The sequence below is a fragment of the Penicillium pulvis genome (assembly GCF_028828015.1).
Source record: "Penicillium pulvis strain IBT 33274 chromosome Unknown contig_3_segment0_segment0, whole genome shotgun sequence".
Taxonomy (NCBI): Eukaryota; Fungi; Ascomycota; class Eurotiomycetes; order Eurotiales; family Aspergillaceae; genus Penicillium; species Penicillium pulvis.
The window spans coordinates 725847-744696 of NW_026643077.1; the positions used below are offsets into that span (position 1 = coordinate 725847).

General features: G+C 49.3%; 8 protein-coding genes across 8 annotated transcripts; 6 read left to right on the plus strand and 2 right to left on the minus strand.

Annotated features, from left to right (window-relative positions):
• Positions 1-164: 164 nt before the first annotated feature.
• N7503_006418 (uncharacterized protein) lies at positions 165-2931 on the minus strand (the record flags this gene model as incomplete). The annotated part of the gene is made up of 6 exons (XM_057065965.1): positions 165-508; positions 570-619; positions 691-1307; positions 1375-2502; positions 2555-2723; positions 2783-2931. The coding sequence occupies 6 exons, from the start codon at positions 2929-2931 to the stop codon at positions 165-167; spliced, it is 2457 nt and encodes an 818-aa protein (XP_056921434.1).
• Positions 2932-3395: 464 nt separating this feature from the next.
• N7503_006419 (uncharacterized protein) lies at positions 3396-4805 on the plus strand (the record flags this gene model as incomplete). Its single annotated transcript, XM_057065966.1, has 3 exons — positions 3396-3515; positions 3572-3985; positions 4059-4805. 3 exons carry the CDS (start codon positions 3396-3398, stop codon positions 4803-4805), a joined length of 1281 nt encoding a protein of 426 aa, XP_056921435.1.
• A 709-nt stretch (positions 4806-5514) lies between these two features.
• On the plus strand, positions 5515-6770 carry N7503_006420 (Gfo/Idh/MocA family protein; the record flags this gene model as incomplete). Its single annotated transcript, XM_057065967.1, has 3 exons — positions 5515-6115; positions 6169-6327; positions 6382-6770. 3 exons carry the CDS (start codon positions 5515-5517, stop codon positions 6768-6770), a joined length of 1149 nt encoding a protein of 382 aa, XP_056921436.1.
• Positions 6771-7169: 399 nt separating this feature from the next.
• Positions 7170-8144, plus strand: N7503_006421 (alpha/beta hydrolase; the record flags this gene model as incomplete). Its single annotated transcript, XM_057065968.1, has 1 exon — positions 7170-8144. One exon carries the CDS (start codon positions 7170-7172, stop codon positions 8142-8144), a length of 975 nt encoding a protein of 324 aa, XP_056921437.1.
• A 387-nt stretch (positions 8145-8531) lies between these two features.
• N7503_006422 (Zn(II)2Cys6 transcription factor) lies at positions 8532-10136 on the minus strand (the record flags this gene model as incomplete). Its single annotated transcript, XM_057065969.1, has 4 exons — positions 8532-9276; positions 9326-9450; positions 9515-9798; positions 9851-10136. The coding sequence occupies 4 exons, from the start codon at positions 10134-10136 to the stop codon at positions 8532-8534; spliced, it is 1440 nt and encodes a 479-aa protein (XP_056921438.1).
• An 881-nt stretch (positions 10137-11017) lies between these two features.
• N7503_006423 (Cytochrome P450 61) lies at positions 11018-12815 on the plus strand (the record flags this gene model as incomplete). Its single annotated transcript, XM_057065970.1, has 4 exons — positions 11018-11183; positions 11235-11385; positions 11457-12705; positions 12780-12815. 4 exons carry the CDS (start codon positions 11018-11020, stop codon positions 12813-12815), a joined length of 1602 nt encoding a protein of 533 aa, XP_056921439.1.
• Positions 12816-13374: 559 nt separating this feature from the next.
• N7503_006424 (SNG1 family protein) lies at positions 13375-14894 on the plus strand (the record flags this gene model as incomplete). The annotated part of the gene is made up of 2 exons (XM_057065971.1): positions 13375-13853; positions 13880-14894. 2 exons carry the CDS (start codon positions 13375-13377, stop codon positions 14892-14894), a joined length of 1494 nt encoding a protein of 497 aa, XP_056921440.1.
• Positions 14895-16282: 1388 nt separating this feature from the next.
• tktA (transketolase tktA) lies at positions 16283-18736 on the plus strand (the record flags this gene model as incomplete). Its single annotated transcript, XM_057065972.1, has 6 exons — positions 16283-16336; positions 16470-16612; positions 16722-16806; positions 16860-17154; positions 17209-18572; positions 18623-18736. 6 exons carry the CDS (start codon positions 16283-16285, stop codon positions 18734-18736), a joined length of 2055 nt encoding a protein of 684 aa, XP_056921441.1.
• Between the last annotated feature and the right edge of the window lie 114 nt (positions 18737-18850).

Consider the following 18850-nt stretch of genomic DNA (forward strand, 5'->3'; position numbering starts at 1 on the left):
TTGTCTTTAATGTCATCCTGATATAAAACCCAATGAGCGAGAAGACTAGACTATACTTGAACTTCAAGTTGAATAAATATATTATGCCGGAGCATGGACTACTAGTAGCTGTGAAAACATTCAAATGTTTTTGAACTTCCTTTGTTGCGAGATCCTGCTCGATGCTACTCACCATTGTAGCTCTTCATTTCCCTGCCTTCTCCTCGGAGGAATTCTTTGACATCACCATGAGGATCAGGGGCAAACCATCGCATGTAAACCAATGTCACTGCTAAGCTAGCCAACCCAACGAAGAACGCTGCTGGCCCAGCAAAAGCCGCTAAAGTTTCCATAGACCCCAGGAAAGCCACCAGATCTACGGAAAGAAGAATACATTCAACAATTCCGAGAGTGAGCTGAATTCCATGATACCACCGGAAAGCGGTTTGAGACATTGGGTCAACTTCCTCTGAGTTATTAAAGAGCTCGTCGTAGCTCCCGGCGACATTGAGAAAACAACCAATGATTCCTATAAATTCGCAGGTCAAAATTTGAGTTCTTCCAAGGAGATCAGGATCTGGAGGACCTACCGACAATACGAATCATCTTTTCCGCATGCTTGACGAACCAGTTGCCCGCGCTGAATCCCAGACTGGTTAGTTATTCCACACAGGGTTGTATCACAGGGTATACAAGTAGAGGCTTGCTCACATTATGGCCCAGTCTTTTACTTTCCTTACTGCCAACGAGATCCACCCGTTGAGTCTCTGGCGGATCTGGTTTTGTACGAACGGCCGATTTAGCAGCTTCGAGAACCCCCAGCTGAAGAATCGAATCGACTCTGCTGTTGTCATGCTGATAATCATATACAGCTGCAGTTTGGGCATCTTCTGCCCTGTGTACACGGCCGACAAAGAGTTGATCAAGGCCATGATACCTGCGGCTCTCAAAACTCCTTTCACCAGTCCCACCATGGCATTTTTCCACGAAATTCCCTGCATCACATTTTTCATCTTGTTCTTCAATCTCTGGAACAAGGGTAACTCTTCTGCCTCTTCCAGGGCATCTAGTAGTACTCCATCTCCTAGAGCGTGTGCGGCCTGACCCACGTTCGGCTCATTAACACGAATTGCAATATCTGGAATGCGGCGATTGATATAGTCGTTCATTTTGGTACTGAGATAGGAGTGAGGATCGGTTAGGTGATGGATCATCTGCTGAGCCTCTGTCACATTGATCATATGGATTTCTTTTGCCTCTTCGGAAATATGGTGAAAACGCTTCTTGGTCTCCTGAGTCTTTGACTCGAGTTCCATCTCGGAATAAATCTATCATCTTGCTGTCAGTTTTCTGTGGTTCCCAAGTGAACCTGTCATCAGCTCCTGGTTGACTTACTGTTGACAACTCTTTAGCCAACTGACTGTTTAACTTGCGGGTAAATGCTGCCGCTTCATTGGCCTCTGCCTCCAAACGAGTGGTGACCTTAGTGAGATCTAATTCCAGGGCCTCTTTATCTGAAGCCGCATGTTTGAGCAGTGACAGCTTATTGGTCCAGAAGTTGACTTCCTCAGTGACCGACATCGCGCCTGGGACATCAACTCGATCAGTGGAGTTTAAACGCCATTTGGCCAAGAAAGGCTCTGACAGGAGGTAACTAGAGAGATAGCGGAACCAGTATGCAGCGTGAGATGTGTAATCCTTCCAGGCTGGGCAGGCTTGGATGTAGCCAAGCTCGTAAGATCTCATCGACGCACTTGTGAAATGATTTCGCAGGCTTCTAATTTTCTCACCATCGTCCTTCCAATTCCAGCCGTACGCAGCCACTGGATCTCCTTTCGCATCGCTCTTGACATCTTCCTTGCCCCCCTGGTTCTCACTGGGATCCGAGGCCGACAACATATCGAGAAAGTTCGTGAACTGCGGCTTGATTCCATCCCGAATTTTGCTATCTATCTCAGGCATCTCCTTGATATGGTCCGCCAGGTTGTGTGTTCCCATGCGGTGGAAGAAGTCCCGATGATCATCCAAAACGCGGCGTTCCTCCGCAGACAATTCGGCCATGCTGGGCAAGAGGGTTTTACGGGTCTTCTCGTTCATGGCATAGAACATGAGTCGTTGCATGAGCTTCTGCCCGTAAACTTGCGCCAAATCCTGGCGAAACTTGACAGCCTCGGTCTGTATGGTCGAGTATGGAGAGAGACCGCGCAAGCCAGTGGGCGTCCCCTTTGAGTCCGCTGGAACTGGTTCGGCAAAGTCGTGCGACTTGGCCTTCTTGGGTTTGACGCACACAGCACTGCCTTCAACATCCTCAGTCAGATTACCGGCACTGATTGTACCAGTAAAAGAACTACTGTCCGTACCTGGCAGCTTGACACGAATGTCAAAGCCCCAGTTAGCGGTTTTAGCATTGGGTTTCTTGAGGTAATGGATCGTCTCATCGCTAGGGTCCGTATCGTGCACCACGATCACATCGCTTGAGATGTCAGATTCTATAGCATCAGAGCCGGAGGGTTTGTACCACACCTAGTTTCGTTAGTATTAGGATATGGATGACCATCTGTGCGGTCGCACTGACCGCATTCTCCATCTGTCCAAAGTGCTTCACTCGGCCGATCTGAAGGCTGCCACAACTTGTCCATTTGTCATCGGTCTTCCCCGCTGCTCGACTGTTGACCATGTAGTAGACAACCTCGATTGTCTTCTCCTCAACCGTTTCATGGTTGCTTTCAAGCTCGGTGGGTACTCTAATACGTGAGAATAAGTGATGAATTCAAGATCATAGTAGGTCCGGTTGAATGCGTACTTAACAGTTGTTTCTCCCTGACGGGGCTCTTTGGAGTATTCAGGTGAGGCTTCAGGCTCATAATCCCCAATGTCTGACTGCATCCAGGCCTCTAGATGTTTTAAGTTGGCGCTGGCGGTGGTGCCAGTGGCTGCTGTGGTGGTCGCCATGACAGGATTCTTTATCAATATTTTACTCAGGCGACTTATACAAATAGTGTGGAACTGAGAAAAGAAAGATTGGCAATGGCTTGGATTATTTATCTGCTTCAGGAAGTCAAATCGATCGGCTGCACTAACCTTGAGTGGCGAGGCCGACAAACTGTCCCAGTATGTCGGTAATAAAAGACGAGCTGAAGAAGAGGTTTAGTAATCATATTTCCTATCACTGATTATTTCAGGTTATTGTGGTCTTTCTCGCTCAAAATTCCACTTCTTCCAGTGGCGCTAGCTGGGCCCAGACCGCGCAGCTGAACACCAACCCGCTTAGCATAGTCCTGGAAACTATAAGCGATCAGAAGATATTGTCAGCTTCCTCGCAAGAATAATAACATAAGTATAATTTTTGGATCTACTCACTTCTTTGTTACTGCTTTTCTATTCGATCCCATATACTCATTGCTCTGGAAATAACGATGGTCACAGTATCCCTTGCCGTTTTCCAAACGGATGTTGAGGTTAGTGAGAACAAATGGATGGCAGGTGGTGCTCTGCATGTTGGCATTTCGACGGCAAATGGCACTTTGAGTAAGGTGGTAAGCATTTCCCAAGGTTGCATATATTCACAATCGCGGTTTTTCATTGTGTACAGATTGTTTATCGCGATCGATCTGGCGGTGTGTTCGAAATTAGTGAATCTGTCCAGATTGAAGTTCAGGAAAAAGAAGGCCACAATACGTATCTGCTGCGTCGGAGCAGTTCTGCGAAGAACGAGGGGCCATCTATTGAGTTTGAAATCACCATCAACGGTCTGTCTGATGGTATCAATGAGGGAGCCGCGTCTTTCACTGGATATATTACAGATCACTCCGTGCAACCCGAAAGCCAGGCTGTAAGAAGGCAGTGGAAAGGTTTATTTATTTGCTTCCGTCCTACAGACATGGAGATTATCCGAGATGGTCCCCGTGCCATCAAGCCTGAGATAGCGGAGCTGGTCCACCTGACCCCCTTCAATCAGTCCCATGAAGATGAGGTGTCGGCGGCAGCATCGAGACTCTTCCAACAAGTATGTTCCAATCTCGAATATGGTGACACCATATTATCCTTCCACGTCGCCGGTTCATACTCACTATTCCTAGTTGGTCATCGACTGTCAGTCCGAAAGAGGGAAGAACTATTTCTTCCAAGGCCGTGAGACACCAGGATCTCATCTAGGATCAATGTCTTTAGCCGACCGGTTCGAGTACATGAAGATGGCGTCCGTTAAGCGAGACAACCAGGAGATGTTCTATCAGGCAGGTATGCATCTGCTTTGCCGATCACTACGCAACGCCAAGTGGCTCGACCAAGAATTTTCGAGCCAGTGCCAGGACCGCGTTGAATCCTTTTTTCAGGGGTTGACGACAGCAGACACTGATCAGGGTCGCCGGTATCGAGATTGCTTGCGCCGGTGCTACTCCATCGCGTATGTATGTCTCCGTCCCGAGTCAACCTGGCGCCCGGCATTGGAAAACCCTAGGGCTACATTCGACTATATTGAGAAAGAACTACGCTCTGTGTCCTTCCGTGAACACTGGTTGTCGCGCTTTATAAATCTGGAGGACCAGCCTGGGACAGAGTCATTGCGAACTTGGCTCTCCGTGCTGGGAGACAAATTACTTCTGCTGAAGACAATTGAGACTGGCCAGTTCCCAGTAGTCAACTATCCACCAGAGATCGATAGCATCGTGGACTATCTACAGAAGCAGGCAGGGGAACTGGGTCTCCTGCGGGGCAGCTTGGTCGATCCGGACACGCCAGGAATCGATTTAAAGCCTACACAGGTCTTCAATGGAGAAAGTCTTAGAGATCTCCAAAGTACGTATCCCCTTGCGCCTTGCCCTTAAAAGACTGTAAGACTAATCTACAGCCTGCTAGACTTTCAAGCTTTGGTCGAAATACAGGCTCGGCTGCAAGGACAGACGCCAGTCTACGTCGATGTTGAGAGTATGACTGTTCATCACTTTTTAAAAGAAGAGGCCAAGCCCCTTGGCCTCTATACGTGGAAAATGAAGTTCTTGTTTTGGGAATGGGACTAGCGTTTGCAAAATGGTCTTCTGGCTTCACTGATCAGAGCCAGTTGATGATGACTAACGGCGCTAGCTAGGTGCAAAATAGTGAGGTGCTGGGCGGTGGTGAAGCGCCAACTCCGCTCCAAAAATTACGGGTGGAAAGGCGGCCGTTTCTGGCGTCGAAAGCGGTCATTTTCGGCGTCGATTTCACAGGTCCACATATCCTATTTGTAATCCATAGAACGTCACGGCCCCACACCTTGTATGTGATTCGGGATTGACCTGTAGATAGACAATTAGTCAGAGACTCAGCACTAAATTCAGTCAGTTCAGGATTGGTAATAGAAGGAGAAAGGAGGGGTAAAGCAACTGATACGAGGATAGTACCATCAGAGTAAAGAAGTCGCTATTTTAGTTTGAATCCTGCAAAGAGAGATGACCATATAAAAGCCCTCAATCTTCACCTCTGAGAAACCCGTAAAGCACATTTCAAGTCACTTATTAAACCTTGCTTCGATTGATAATCCTCTATCTGGAAAGTGAAATGTCCCCTCCCCTCCGCACTGCCATAATTGGCCTCTCCTCAGGAGCAACAACCAACTGGGCCGCAGCCGCCCACCTCCCTTCCCTCCTCTCCCCAAGCGGTAAGGCTGTCTTCACCATCAACGCTTTATGTAACAGCAGCGCCACCGCAGCATCCAATGCCATCGAAACTTACAATCTTGATTTCTCAACCGTAAAACCATACGGCGATCCTGCCTCCCTCGCAGCGGACCCTGCCATTGACCTCGTCCTTTGCAACACCCGGGTCGATAAGCACCACGAAACAGTCCTACCTAGCCTCCTGGCTGGAAAAGATGTATACATCGAGTGGCCAATCGCATCGAACAAAAGTGAGATAGATGAGTTGATTGCTGCCGCCACACAAGGTGGGGCCCGCGTGGCAGTAGGATTACAAGGACGATTTGCGCCGCCGGTAGTACGAGTCAAAGAGATACTCGCATCGGGAAGAATTGGCAAGCTTCTTAGTAGTGAAGTAAGAATTTTTGGAGGCACAAGAGATCGAGAAATCTTGCCGGTGGGATTAAAGTATTTTGCCGAGAGGAATATCGGCGGGAATCCCATTACGATTGGATTCGGACATGGTGAGAACAGTTTTCCTGCAATGCTCCGTGAGGTTGGTTCTAATCATACTCAGTCATCGACTATGTCCAATCCGTCGTGGGTGATATCATCCCCGGAACGGACCATGTGCACCTCCAGATCCAGCGTCCAGACATCCGCGTTCGAGATCCCCAAACGAACGCAATTATTGACTCGATTCGCTCCGACGTCCCTGACTTACTGAGTCTGCATGGTAAGTCGGAACGAGAGGATGATAACTTGTACCACAGCGCTAATTACAAAACAGGATCCCTACCTGAATCCTCTCATGTACGTGCTAACGCTAGTCTGATCGCGTATTTCCATCGTGGTCAGCCTTACCCTGGTGATCCGTCATTGTCGTGGACCTTGACCGGAGAAACGGGCACGATTCGATTGACCGCGCCTGCTGGTATCTCGCTGCAAGCCGACGCATACGCCGAGCCGGTGACTATCGCAGTGCACCAGTTTGACACGGACAAGTTGGATCAGGTCTCGTGGGATTGGTCAGAAAGGCAGGTGCAAGTGCCTGTTCCAGCGCGATCAGTACTGCATTCCTTAATTAGTTTTGGCAATAAGGATGAGTCGGGGTATGTATCTCTGGAGGACGCAGCGAGGAGAGCCGAGCAGATTGAGGGTTGGTTAAAGGACTGGTGAGATATTACGTAAATTGATGGAGCGATAACTACTGCTATTAACATTTACTGAAACCAAGAATGAGAGACTTGTGTAAATTAAGGTAGCGTGGAACCCAACTGTGCTATGATGTCATTTCGTCGTCTGTAGAGGAGATCTAGTACCTGGACCCACTTTTCCTAATTGGAAATCTCTTCATAATAGTGACCAGTTGGCAGTAAGGTACCAGACCACACTACGTAATCTGATGCACATTCGATGACGGAAAAGTTTAAACCAGGTTCCTGCCGCATCACCCGATCCTTAAAAACCTGCTTGCGCCCCCAAATTCTGTGCATAATAGGCGGACCTCGCATAAGTCGCACAGACCAAAGAAAAAAAATTCTGACGAGGAAATTTTGCACGCGACCAAAGTTCACGATGGTGGAGCCTATAAAAGTGGCCAAACGCCCAGATTCCCACAATTCCGACGATCAATTCATTCCCACTGACTTCAAGATGTGGCTCATAACTTATCTAGCCTATCTAAGGCTTAAAATTATGGCCCTAATCCTGAGAATCCTAGTCAGACTAGTTGAGGGAACCTTCACTTTTAACCCAGATGCAATCCATAACCTCCCATCTCGGGATCCACGACGCAATATCAAAGTCCATATCTACAAACCCTTACAAAAAAAGGACCCAGGTCCAGGCCCTGTCTTGATCAACTTCCACGGAAGCGGTTTTGTCATCCCAGCGCACGGTAGCGACGATGCATTCTGTCGAGAAATCAGCCAACGCACAGATTACACAGTCCTAGATGTTCAATACAGACTCTCACCCGAGAATCCCTTTCCAGCTGCAGTGCACGATGTCGAAGATGTCATCAAATGGGTCCTGCAGCAACCCGCAACCTATGATCTCACACGCGTAGCAGTGTCAGGCTTTAGTGCCGGAGGCAATCTCGCACTGGTCGCCGCATCAACTTTATTCCCGAAAGATACTTTCCATTCTGTTATCACTTTCTACCCCAGTACAGAGGGGCACAATGATCCGGCTACGTTGGTTGCGCCGGAGGCGGGTGGACGTACGATTCCTGTATCCACTATGAGGCTTTTTGCGAGGTGTTATGTTCAGGCTGAGGTTGATAGACGGGATCCTAGGCTTCTGCCTGCGTTTGCTGATCCGGCGCGGTTTCCGAAAAATGTTCTTGTTATAACGGCTGGTTATGATCTTCTTGCTGATGAGGGTGAAAGGTTGGCGACGCAGTTGAAGAAGGATCCGGAGAGGAATGTTGTTTATCAGAGGATGCCGAGGTGCAATCATAATTTCGATAAGAAGGCTGTTCCGGGTACGCGTGAGTGGGAGTTGAAGACTGTGGCTTATGATTTGGCTGTTGAGATGCTTCAGCTGTAGTTGGTGTCTTTTGTTGATTTTTTTTTGTTTGCATAGCCTGAGTGCGACGGATTCATGAATTTCAGAAGCAACCTAAGAGGTTGCAAAGAAGCTTCGCTTGTACAAAGTCATAGAATTTCAATTTTGTTTAATACTCTAAAATCATGCGCAGTACCAGTCATTCACTAAATCCGGAGTAAACTAGGCTTGTTAGAGCAAAGATCGCAAATTCTGATCGGGAAATTATTATAGAAATGGTATCATTGAAGTATAATTCTAATGAAAAGCGATTCCCTAAAAATAGTTTGTTCATTTAGGTTTGATACCCTTACGGTATCCAAGAGGACCAGCCTCATCATTCCCCGGGTAGTTCTGCTCTGTGATATATTAATTCGGTAGATGAAATTGTTATAGAATTCCTGGACTGTTGCTTCTCGGGGAGACACTGAAAGTGAGTTGCAAAGATTGCAGAGACTGCGGTGTATTCTCAACATTGAGAACATGATCCCAATGTGATCGAAAGTTTTCGTCACCCTGTGGTGTTTCCAACCACAGGACGCTCTTAATTTGGACGAGGGCATCTTCGAAATCATTCAACTGCAAAGATGCTGAGACAACCTGTGCTTTCTCAATAAACCATTCGTAGTTGGGTGTGCCCGTGGAAGTCAACAGTCCAATTGAAATAAACCAAACATCAAGTGGATCATACACGCGAGGTGCTGATTCGAGTTGTTTGAAACATTCCACAAACCGGGTGACCATTGAATTCATAATGACTGCATGTGAGTAGTACGTTGGCCCCTGGATGATGAGCATATATATTATAATTGCGTAGCGAAGAGACTCAGTGATTGGTGACGGCTGGGGGTTTTCCGTGTTCGGGGTAGAAAGAAGAAGTCGATGTACGACAAAGCAGGTGAGGTCGTGAAGTTGTGTTGGTGAGAAAGGCATTCGCTGTGATCGTTCTAGCACGCTGCGGAGACGTATGAAAACATTCCAAACATCATAGTCGACGTCGATATTATTGAATCCGGACAATTCATTAAGGGCGGTTGGGTCCAGCTGCCATTCCGGGATGCAAGGTATACCATCTCCAAGACCGACGTCGTCTTGAGTGTCGAACTGAGGATGGCCCATGATGAGCATTGACACCCTTTAATAAATCAGCCTCTAACTTCCTCATATTTCCATGGGTTACTCACCAGCTGACCATTCGCGCAGTAAGCGGACTGGTCTGTCTCACTGAATTGATGCCACCTCTCATGTTGACCAATTTCTTCACTCCATCAACGTGCATTTGGCTGACTTCGATATTCCCTTTGCCAAACTTCATGAATTGCATTGTCAGTGATTGGCCTGGATGCAAGAGTAGTAAATGTTGAGTGTCTTACCTCGATGGCTGCCAAGGTGATAACGGAGTTCATAGTACCGTCTTGTACAGCCAGTGACATATTCTCAACTTTGCGCCTTAATAAAGCGACAGAATCCGCCATAAGAAGTTCTGAGGATTGGAACCCTTTTTGCGCCAACAACTCTTCATCAAGGCATGCCGTTTGTAAGGAAACATGGAATAAAGCCGGATCGCCGAGAGCAAGCGGCCACCAAGAGATAAGGAATGGATTTGATGTGGTGCTCATATCAAGAGGGTAATATTGAAAAGCGATTTTATGAAGGACTAAACATGTAAGCAAGGCTTCGCTCAATTCCTCGACGCAGCGCATACGTACAGCCATATATGAGACGTTGGACTTGTTCCCGCGGAAATCGTGTCTGAGGATAAGAATCGAATGGATCGAGCGATCCAAATGTGCAGTCGGTCAATGAAACGGACACGTCCCGTTTTGTTAGAGCGCTCTCTTCTCTGCCGGGGGCAGCCGGCGCCGCCCAGGGTTCATTGGCATAGACGCATTGTATTTGACGCTTGTTGCAACGAGAGCAGCGGGGCGTACGAAGATCACAGCTAATTTTAGACTTAAAACAGGCAGCGCAGGACCGACGTAGCGTTTGGCGCATTTTGGGGAGGGAACAAGGCCCGGCGCGTTTGTGAAAGTTGAATAATTAATTCCAGGAGGAAGAGGGTTGGTGGAGACAGTCTAGTCTTTGTTACCCATGCCCCACACCGCCTTGGGGGCTTATAGACTACAAATAGCCCTATCTAACTACAGTATTGCCATTATTGTCGGGTGATGTCGCATATATGCATGCAGAATGAACTTAGGGGAAATATGAGGTTGATCCTGATCTCTGGAAGAATCCCTTACTTCTTCACCACGTCGCATAAAGAGGAAAGGTTGCACTATGTAGGAAAGTGAATTCCACCATTCCGGGTGGCGATATGGCCTATTAATATGGGCTCATCCGGCGTTAAGGGGCTACTAATTTTCTCAAGCCCGGCAATTCCGATCGATCATACAATGCTCTTAGATGAGTAGATCCCCCGCTTACAATTGAATGTGGATTTCCTCATCAGGACTAGACCCCGGATGCCATTTTCAGCGCTAACCCGAACAGGACTAGACCCCGTGGTCAATCTATGCCGATGCCGTTGAACTATGCTTACGGCATCAAGGATCTTGATAGTATCAAAATGGCTCAATTGGATAGCCTGGAGATCGTACGGTATAATTTGATTGTTAATTGGGCAATCATGATTCAGTTCCCGCAAAAATTCATAACTTGTAAATTCACGGACCCGCCAGGGGTCGACTTGCCCCGAAGTCCGTCCATCTAATTCGTGCTAGTATGCAGAGTGCCGACGACTCCTGTCTACCTTAAATCTAATATTTGTCTTTCTAACGTGACCCACATAAAAGGCTCTCCTTATAAGAAGGCGCTGGAGTATCCCTTCTAAACGTGTTAGACGTTGCAAGGCTACTAGCCATCAAATTACCGCCATGTCTGTTGAGTTCATCAGCAACTCCAGCGCTCAACATGAGCTCCCACCAACATGGCTTGCTGGGCCCTCCACTACTGGAAGCCTTTTACCTAATGCTCTTGTCGGTTGGTCCACTTGGCAATATATTGTGACTTTTCTGCTGGGAGTAGTAATCTATGACCAAGGTATGCAATTCCGGATACCGGCCAATATTCCTGTGGCTAATAATACCAAAGTCATGTATATCAAGCGCAAAGGCTCAATTGCTGGGCCCTCATTCAAAATTCCTCTTATTGGCCCATTTCTTCAGGCTCTCGACCCAAAGTTTGAAGAGTACCTTGCACAATGGGCGAGTGGGCCCCTCAGCTGCGTTTCGGTATTTCACAAGTATGTATCTTCGCACCAACCGTCTTCGACCTGATTACGTCTCACCAGAGCTCTTACTCACATATCCGCAGATTTGTTGTCCTTGCCTCCGACCGAGACATCGCACACAAGGTGTTCAAGTCCCCTTCATACGCCGAGCCCTGTATCGTGCCTCTTGCTAAAGACATCCTGGGACGCACAAATTGGGTCTTTCTTCAAGGTAAGGCCCACACCGAGTATCGCAGGGGTTTGACACCTCTGTTCACCAACAGGGCCCTGGCAACCTACTTTCCTATTCAAGAGAGAGTATTCACCCACTACTTTGACAAGTTCATCACCGCTAGCAAGGAAAATGACAACAAGCCAATGGCTTTCATGACAATGTTTCGTGAGATCAACTGCGCGATCTCATGTCGTACTTTCTTCGGAGATTATATATCCCAAGACGCGGTCAAAAAGATTGCCGATGACTTTTACCACGCCACCGCTGCCCTTGAGTTGGTAAACGTCCCTCTGTCGATTTACATTCCCTTCACAAAGCCATGGAAAGGAAAACGAATTTCCGATGCAGTTCGTGTCGAGTTCGCCAAGTGCGCGGCAAAATGCAAGGAAAACATGGCAGCCGGAGCGACTCCAACCTGTATCGTGGATCATTGGGTATTGCATATGATGGAGTCGAAGAAATATTATGAGAAGATTGCCGCTGGTGAAAAAGACGCTGCGAAGCCCACAAATTTGGTCCGTGAGTTCACAAACGAAGAGATCAGTGAGACCTTGTTCAGCTTCCTCTTCGCCTCACAAGATGCCTCGAGCAGTGCCACAACTTGGCTTTTCCAGATCCTCGCTCAGCGACCCGATGTACTCAATCGACTTCGCGAGGAGAACCTTGCTGCACGCAATGGTGACAAAACAAAGCCATGTGATCTCGCTATGTTAGAATCTCTTACCTATACCAGCGCTGTCATCAAGGAACTCCTCCGTCACCGACCACCGGTTATCTTCGTTCCTTATCTGGCCAAGAAGAACTTCCCCATTACGCCAGACTATACCGTTCCGAAGGGATCCATGGTCATTCCATCTTGCTACCCGGCTCTGCATGATCCGGAGGCATATCCAGAGCCGGAAGTTTTTGATCCTGAGCGCTGGATCACAGGGGATGCCGAGTCCAAAACGAAAAATTGGCTTGTCTTCGGAGCGGGGGCACACGATTGCCTTGCGAGGAGATATGTACCCCTATCCATGGCGGCGATGATTGGTAAAGCATCGATGGAACTTGACTGGACGCACCATGCTACGGATAAATCCGAAGAAATCAGAGTGTTTGCGACCCTGTTCCCAATGGTATGTTCTGTTCGCACATTCTATCAATGTTTGGTCTCGTGGCCCTCGAAAGGTTGTGCTAATTCATGGTCTAGGATGGAGCTCAGTTAGTTTTCACGAAGCGCCCGTAAAAGAGTATTGATAGCGTGCAATGGTCTCGATTTTCGGTGTTTGATTATTCGGCGTTCGATTTGGGGGGAAGGGAAGCATGCACACGAACGGGATGCGTAATAATGCCCCCTTTTTCTGGGTCCGGGGCTTGGAATGTAGGGTCGCGCCCAACTTTATTATTCACTTCAGCGCGTTTAAATTTTCGCGATCTTCATAATCAATGAGACTAGATACTGCTTTCTTATTTGATGCCACGATACTGTTCATCGATGATGCCAGGAGGCCAAAGTACATAGGAGACTTGGTGCATTCTCGAAACTCGAAGGTGATCCTGGCCGTGCTTTATTCAAATCTGACACGAGCTATGCTTCCGCCACAAACCTTGAAATAGGATATATAGCGCCGACCGACCCCGCCAGATCTCACTTCTTCAAACGCCTTGACTCGGGGTCTGAAAACATTGATGCCTCACTTATAGTTTATAACCTCACCTCACTAAGAGTATTTAATCAAGCTGTTGGCGCTTAAAGAAGCTTCTGCAGATATTTGCAAATCATTTCCGATCGGATCACTAGCCCCATGGGATTTTATCCGAAAGCTCGGCAGCCGCGACTCGGGATCAACCACCCGTCGGTTCGGCCTATTCGACTGGCCGTACTAAAAGGTGCAAGCATCAACCTCCTGATCTTGCAGCTTCTGTTCCTGGGGCTCTTTTGCTATATTTTCGGATCGCTATTTCAACAGACGACACATGTTGATAACATCAACATCCTTTTCGTCGATTATGATGGTGCCGCAATTGGCACAGCTGTTCGTGATGCCTATCAGAAACTCAAAGGCCCGGGGTTTCCAACACTGATTGAGCAATCCACTCTTGCATTCCCCCAGCCTGATCTCACCATCGAGGCTATCTGCAATATCAAATACTGGGCAGCACTTTACACCACAGCCAATGCAACGGACCACTTACTCGCCGCGCTAGGGGAGGCTCAGCCGCCTCCTCATACAACTCAAGCAATGTCCTTACAATGGTGTGGAATGAAGCGCGCTACCCGACTGTAGTTGATTCTTCTGTCTCTCAAAGCCTGAAAACATTATCACAAGCTGCACGGGTGGTTTACTTCGAAGAAGGCGGGAAACAATTGCTCCAGACCGTAAACAGCTCGGATCCCGCAGCAATCGCTGTTTATGTCAATCCGTGGACTTTAGCCTCGATAGATATCCAGACAACCGAGCAAGGATCGCGGCTGATCTACAACACTCTTGTCATAATTCTGATACTGATCCAAGAATTCTTCTACCTGGGATTCATCAACGGTCTCTACCAGCAATTCAAACTTTACACCGCGGTCTCACCCCACCGGATTGTGATAGTGCGTCAAATTATCTCTGGTCTCTACACGTTCGCCGGGTCTCTATCTACAGCAGGCGCTATCTGGGCTTTCCGACATGGCTGGCATGTAAACGGCAACCAATTCGTGCTTACCTGGATGGCACTCTGGCTCTTCGCTCACTTGAATTTTCTCGTGCTCGACGTCTTTACTATCTGGCTCCCGCCTCCACTCGTCCCTATGGCACTCATATCCTGGGTTGTACTGAACGTCACATCCATCCTCCTCCCATTTGAACTTTCGCCGGGATTCTACAAAGTCGGATACGCGCTCCCAGCGCATAGCGTATTCCAGGTTCTAATCGATATCTGGTCTGGTGGCTGCAACCCCCAACTCAATTATGCGCTTCCTGTGATGTTCGCTTATGAGATCGTTAGCATCGCTCTCAGCTCGATAGGCGTTTATCGACGGGCTCATTATAGCACTATCAAACAGGAGGCGGAGGAGATCTCATTACAGCAGCGTATTGAGGCGGCTGTTGCTGAGAAACAGGCGCAAGAAACTAGACCGGATGCCCTGGAGGGCGAAACGCCTCTCAATGAGCCGGAGGAAGGTGCTGCTATGCAACGACGTGGAACTGCGAGTACCATGGAAGAGAAGGAGGAATTGGTTGATATCATCCGACGAGAATTGTCGCGTCCTGCTGAGAGGGCGGAAACTAGTCGCGAGAATACTGGTCCCTCCTTTTACCTGCCATTCAAGCAGTGATGTTTTGAACCATGTGGGATCTACTGTTTGTCGAAATTTGGTTGTAAAAAGCATATCTCGGTATTAATCGAATATATCCATAATTTTTCAGAGCAATTTACCCGCGGAGTATGGACAAGTATGGATAGGTCTAGCTCATATAGGGCTCACGGAAGAAATACTCCGCGAAAGATCCACTTACGGGGACTTGCCAAATTTGGCATATTCAAAGCCCGAACAACTATAATTCGAGCACGGGCTTAAAATATATGCTTCATTGGTGTGGGGGGATATGGGGGTTATAGTAGTGAGATTGCCAATAAGGACATCGGCCTCCGTTTGTCTTTAGACCCCTGCAGTCATGTCCATGAACACCCCACCATAATATGCATAATAAGCATCTATGTCGCTTAAACAGCCGGCATAGCACCGCTGAGTCAAGCTGATGGGACGGTGGCATATCGAGTTCAGCGGTCACCGCTTAGAGAATAGCAAAATCTACTTAGCCCTGGAGTAGCATGTATGTCGATAAGAATCTACCGGAATACTATCGCCCGCAAAGCGGAGTACTATTGACTGACTCAGCAATAGTCCTCCCATCTGGCACACCGAGTCGTACGTGGAGGTGGAACCTCCACTGTTTTCAGTTTTTCTGGTAAAGATTGCGTACCGAATCGGGTTGACCTGATTGGGGAAAGCCGACCTGCAGGATTGTACCTCATGACCTTTGATGTTGGGTTGATAATCTATTGCATCCAGGCCGAGATCCATAACTCCTAAGCTCCTGGTCTATACCCGTCGAGAAGGGGAAATGAATATGGCCCGGCTAATTTCTGCTGAGACCGGAGCAGGGTCCTCCGAGCGGTTCCCGGTGTAGAGGTGGACATCACAGGGCCAACGGTTGGGAGTAGTCCGGTGGGAATTTTCTTTTGCTTATGATTTGCCTGCGTTTCATGTATTGTTTTGCTATGTAATATCTTAATACCATTCGAGCCGACCTTGGCTGCATGATCGCGTTGGCCATTGGCTGACTCAGCCGTAGAAGGTGTCCAAAGCTCCCTTTATACTGGAAAGAATCCCGGAAGATAGTGGAAAGTAAGGCTAGTTGATGCATGGCGTAGCTCTAGACTAGAATGGGAGGTTTTATACCGTATCGATAGTTTCTCCATTGGCCGCAGGGAGATTGTCCCGGGGGTTATTGTAGCTCGCACCGCCGTGAGATCCCAAGCCCGGACTGCAGCGGCGGTTGCCCCACCACAGACATCATACCCCACCAACAAATACGTCCCCTCCTCTCCCCTTCTTCCCTTTCCCTTCCTCATCCTTTCTTAAGCCATTTTGAAAGAGTATGTTGCTGTGATCCTCCCTACACTTTCCAATTACTGACAATTCTACCAGAATCTGCCATCATGGGTTATTCTGATCTGGACGTGTTGGCTGTCAACACCATCCGCCTTCTCGCGGTACGTTACTACCTGGCGCTAGCATAATCAAGGGTCTCAATGGGAAAGCGAAGCTCCGATTGAGCTTCGCCCATAGACAATTGACTGCATCGCGATAATTTCCCTATATTAGCCATACTGATTGCGCTTCTAGGTTGATGCCGCTGCTAAGGCTAACTCGGGTCACCCCGGTGCCCCTATGGGCATGGCCCCCGTGGCTCACGTCCTGTGGAACAAGTTCATGAACTTCAACCCTAAGAACCCTGACTGGGCCAACCGTGATCGTTTCGTTCTGTCGTATGTGCTACCCGCCACCTCCGTCTTCCCCGGAAGCACATTTTCCTTGCCCGCGCGGCAGAATACCCCTCAATTAAGACCAGCCCCTCTAACCACGACGATCGAACAGTAACGGCCACGGCTGCTTGTTGCAGTACTCTTTGCTCCACCTCTTCGGTTACCAGCTCACTCTGGATGACCTGAAGGCTTTCCGTGTAAGTTTTCAAGAATTCCATACCCAGAAGAAGCTTGTGCTGATTTCCTTTAGCAACTCGACAGCATCACCCCCGGCCACCCCGAGGCCCACGACACTCCCGGTATTGAGGTGACCACCGGTCCCCTCGGTCAGGGTTTCGCCAACGCTGTTGGTCTGGCCATTGCCCAGGCTCACTCCGGTGGTGTCTTCAACAAGCCCGAATTCGAGCTCTTCAACAACTACACCTACTGCTTCTTCGGTGATGGTTGTGCTATGGAGGGAATTGCCAGTGAGGCCGCCTCCATGGCCGGTCACTTGAAGCTCGGCAACCTGATTGCCATCTACGACGACAACCACATTTCCATTGGTGAGTGACCAAATTTCACCTGAATGCAGCTCTATCCAGACTAACGCTTTCCAGACGGTGACACCAAGTGCGCCTTCACCGAGGACGTTATGCAGCGCTTCGAGGCCTACGGCTGGCACACCGAGTGGGTCAAGGACGGTGACAACGACCTCCAGGGAATTGAGGACGCTATCCGCAAGTGTCAGCAGGTCACTGACAAGCCCTCCGTCATCAAGCTGACCACCACCATTGGCTACGGCTCCAAGCTGGCTGGTACCGGCGGTGTCCACGGCAACCCTCTCAAGGCTGACGATGCCCAGCAGGTCAAGCGTTCCTTCGGCTTCGACCCCGAGCAGAGCTTCGTCGTTCCCCAGGAGGTCTACGACCTGTACCACAAGCACTCTGCTGAGGGTGCCGCTAAGGAGCAGGAGTGGAACCAGCTCTTCCAGAAGTACGAGCAGTCTTTCCCTACCGAGGCCGCTGACCTCAAGCGCCGTCTTTCTGGCAAGCTGCCCGAGGGCTGGGAGAAGAGCCTCCCCACCTACAAGTCCACTGACCCTGCTGTCGCCTCCCGCAAGCTGTCCGAGGCTGTCCTTGAGAAGATTCACAGTGTTGTCCCCGAGCTGCTCTCCGGATCTGCTGATCTGACTGGCTCTAACAACACCCGCTGGAAGAACGCCGTCGACTTCCAGCCCCCTCAGCTTGGCATTGGTGAGTGGTCTGGCCGCTACCTCCGCTACGGTGTCCGTGAGCACGCCATGGCTGCCGTCATGAACGGTCTGGCTGCCTACGGTACCGTCATCCCCGCCGGTGGTACCTTCCTGAACTTCGTCTCCTACGCTGCCGGTGCCCTCCGTCTGTCGGCCCTGTCCCGCGTCCGTGTCATCCACGTCGCTACCCACGACTCCATCGGTCTGGGTGAGGACGGTCCTACTCACCAGCCCATTGAGACTCTGGCTCACTTCCGTGCCATGCCCAACTGCATGGTCTGGCGTCCCGCTGACGGCAACGAGACCAGCGCTGCCTACTACTCGGCTCTGACTGCCAAGCACACTCCCTCCATCCTGGCCCTGACCCGCCAGAACCTGCCCCAGCTCGAGAACTCCACCATCGAGCGTGCCCTCAAGGGTGCCTACGTTGCTGTTGATACCCCCAACGCTGCCGTCACCATTATCTCCACCGGTTCCGAGGTCGGCATCTGTATCGATGCTGCCACCTACCTCCAGGAGAAGCACGGTGTCGCTGCCCGCGTTGTCTCCGTTCCTTGCTTCGAGGTCTTCGATGCTCAGGACAAGGAGTACCGCCTGTCTGTCCTGCCCGACGGTATCCCCGTTCTGTCCGTTGAGGCTTGCTCCACCATGGGTTGGGAGCGTTACGCTCACGAGCAGTTCGGTCTTAACCGCTTCGGTGCTTCTGGTCCCTACAAGGAGGTGTACGCCGTAAGTTTCTCTGATCCTCTCTTTTCCCGCTCTTTACTTACATTTTGCAGAAATTCGAGTTCACCCCCGAGGGCATCAGCAAGCGCGCTATTGCCACCATCGACTTCTACAAGGGCCACAACGTCCGCTCCCCCATCAACCGTGCCTTCCAGCAGATCCTGTAAGGAACGACGAAACGAGTCAAAATGTTATGATTGTTTTTTAGTTAAGAGGCGACAGCCCTTATACACAATATTTAAGAATGAAATAGAGCGATGTCTGCCAACCACAGCTTCAGA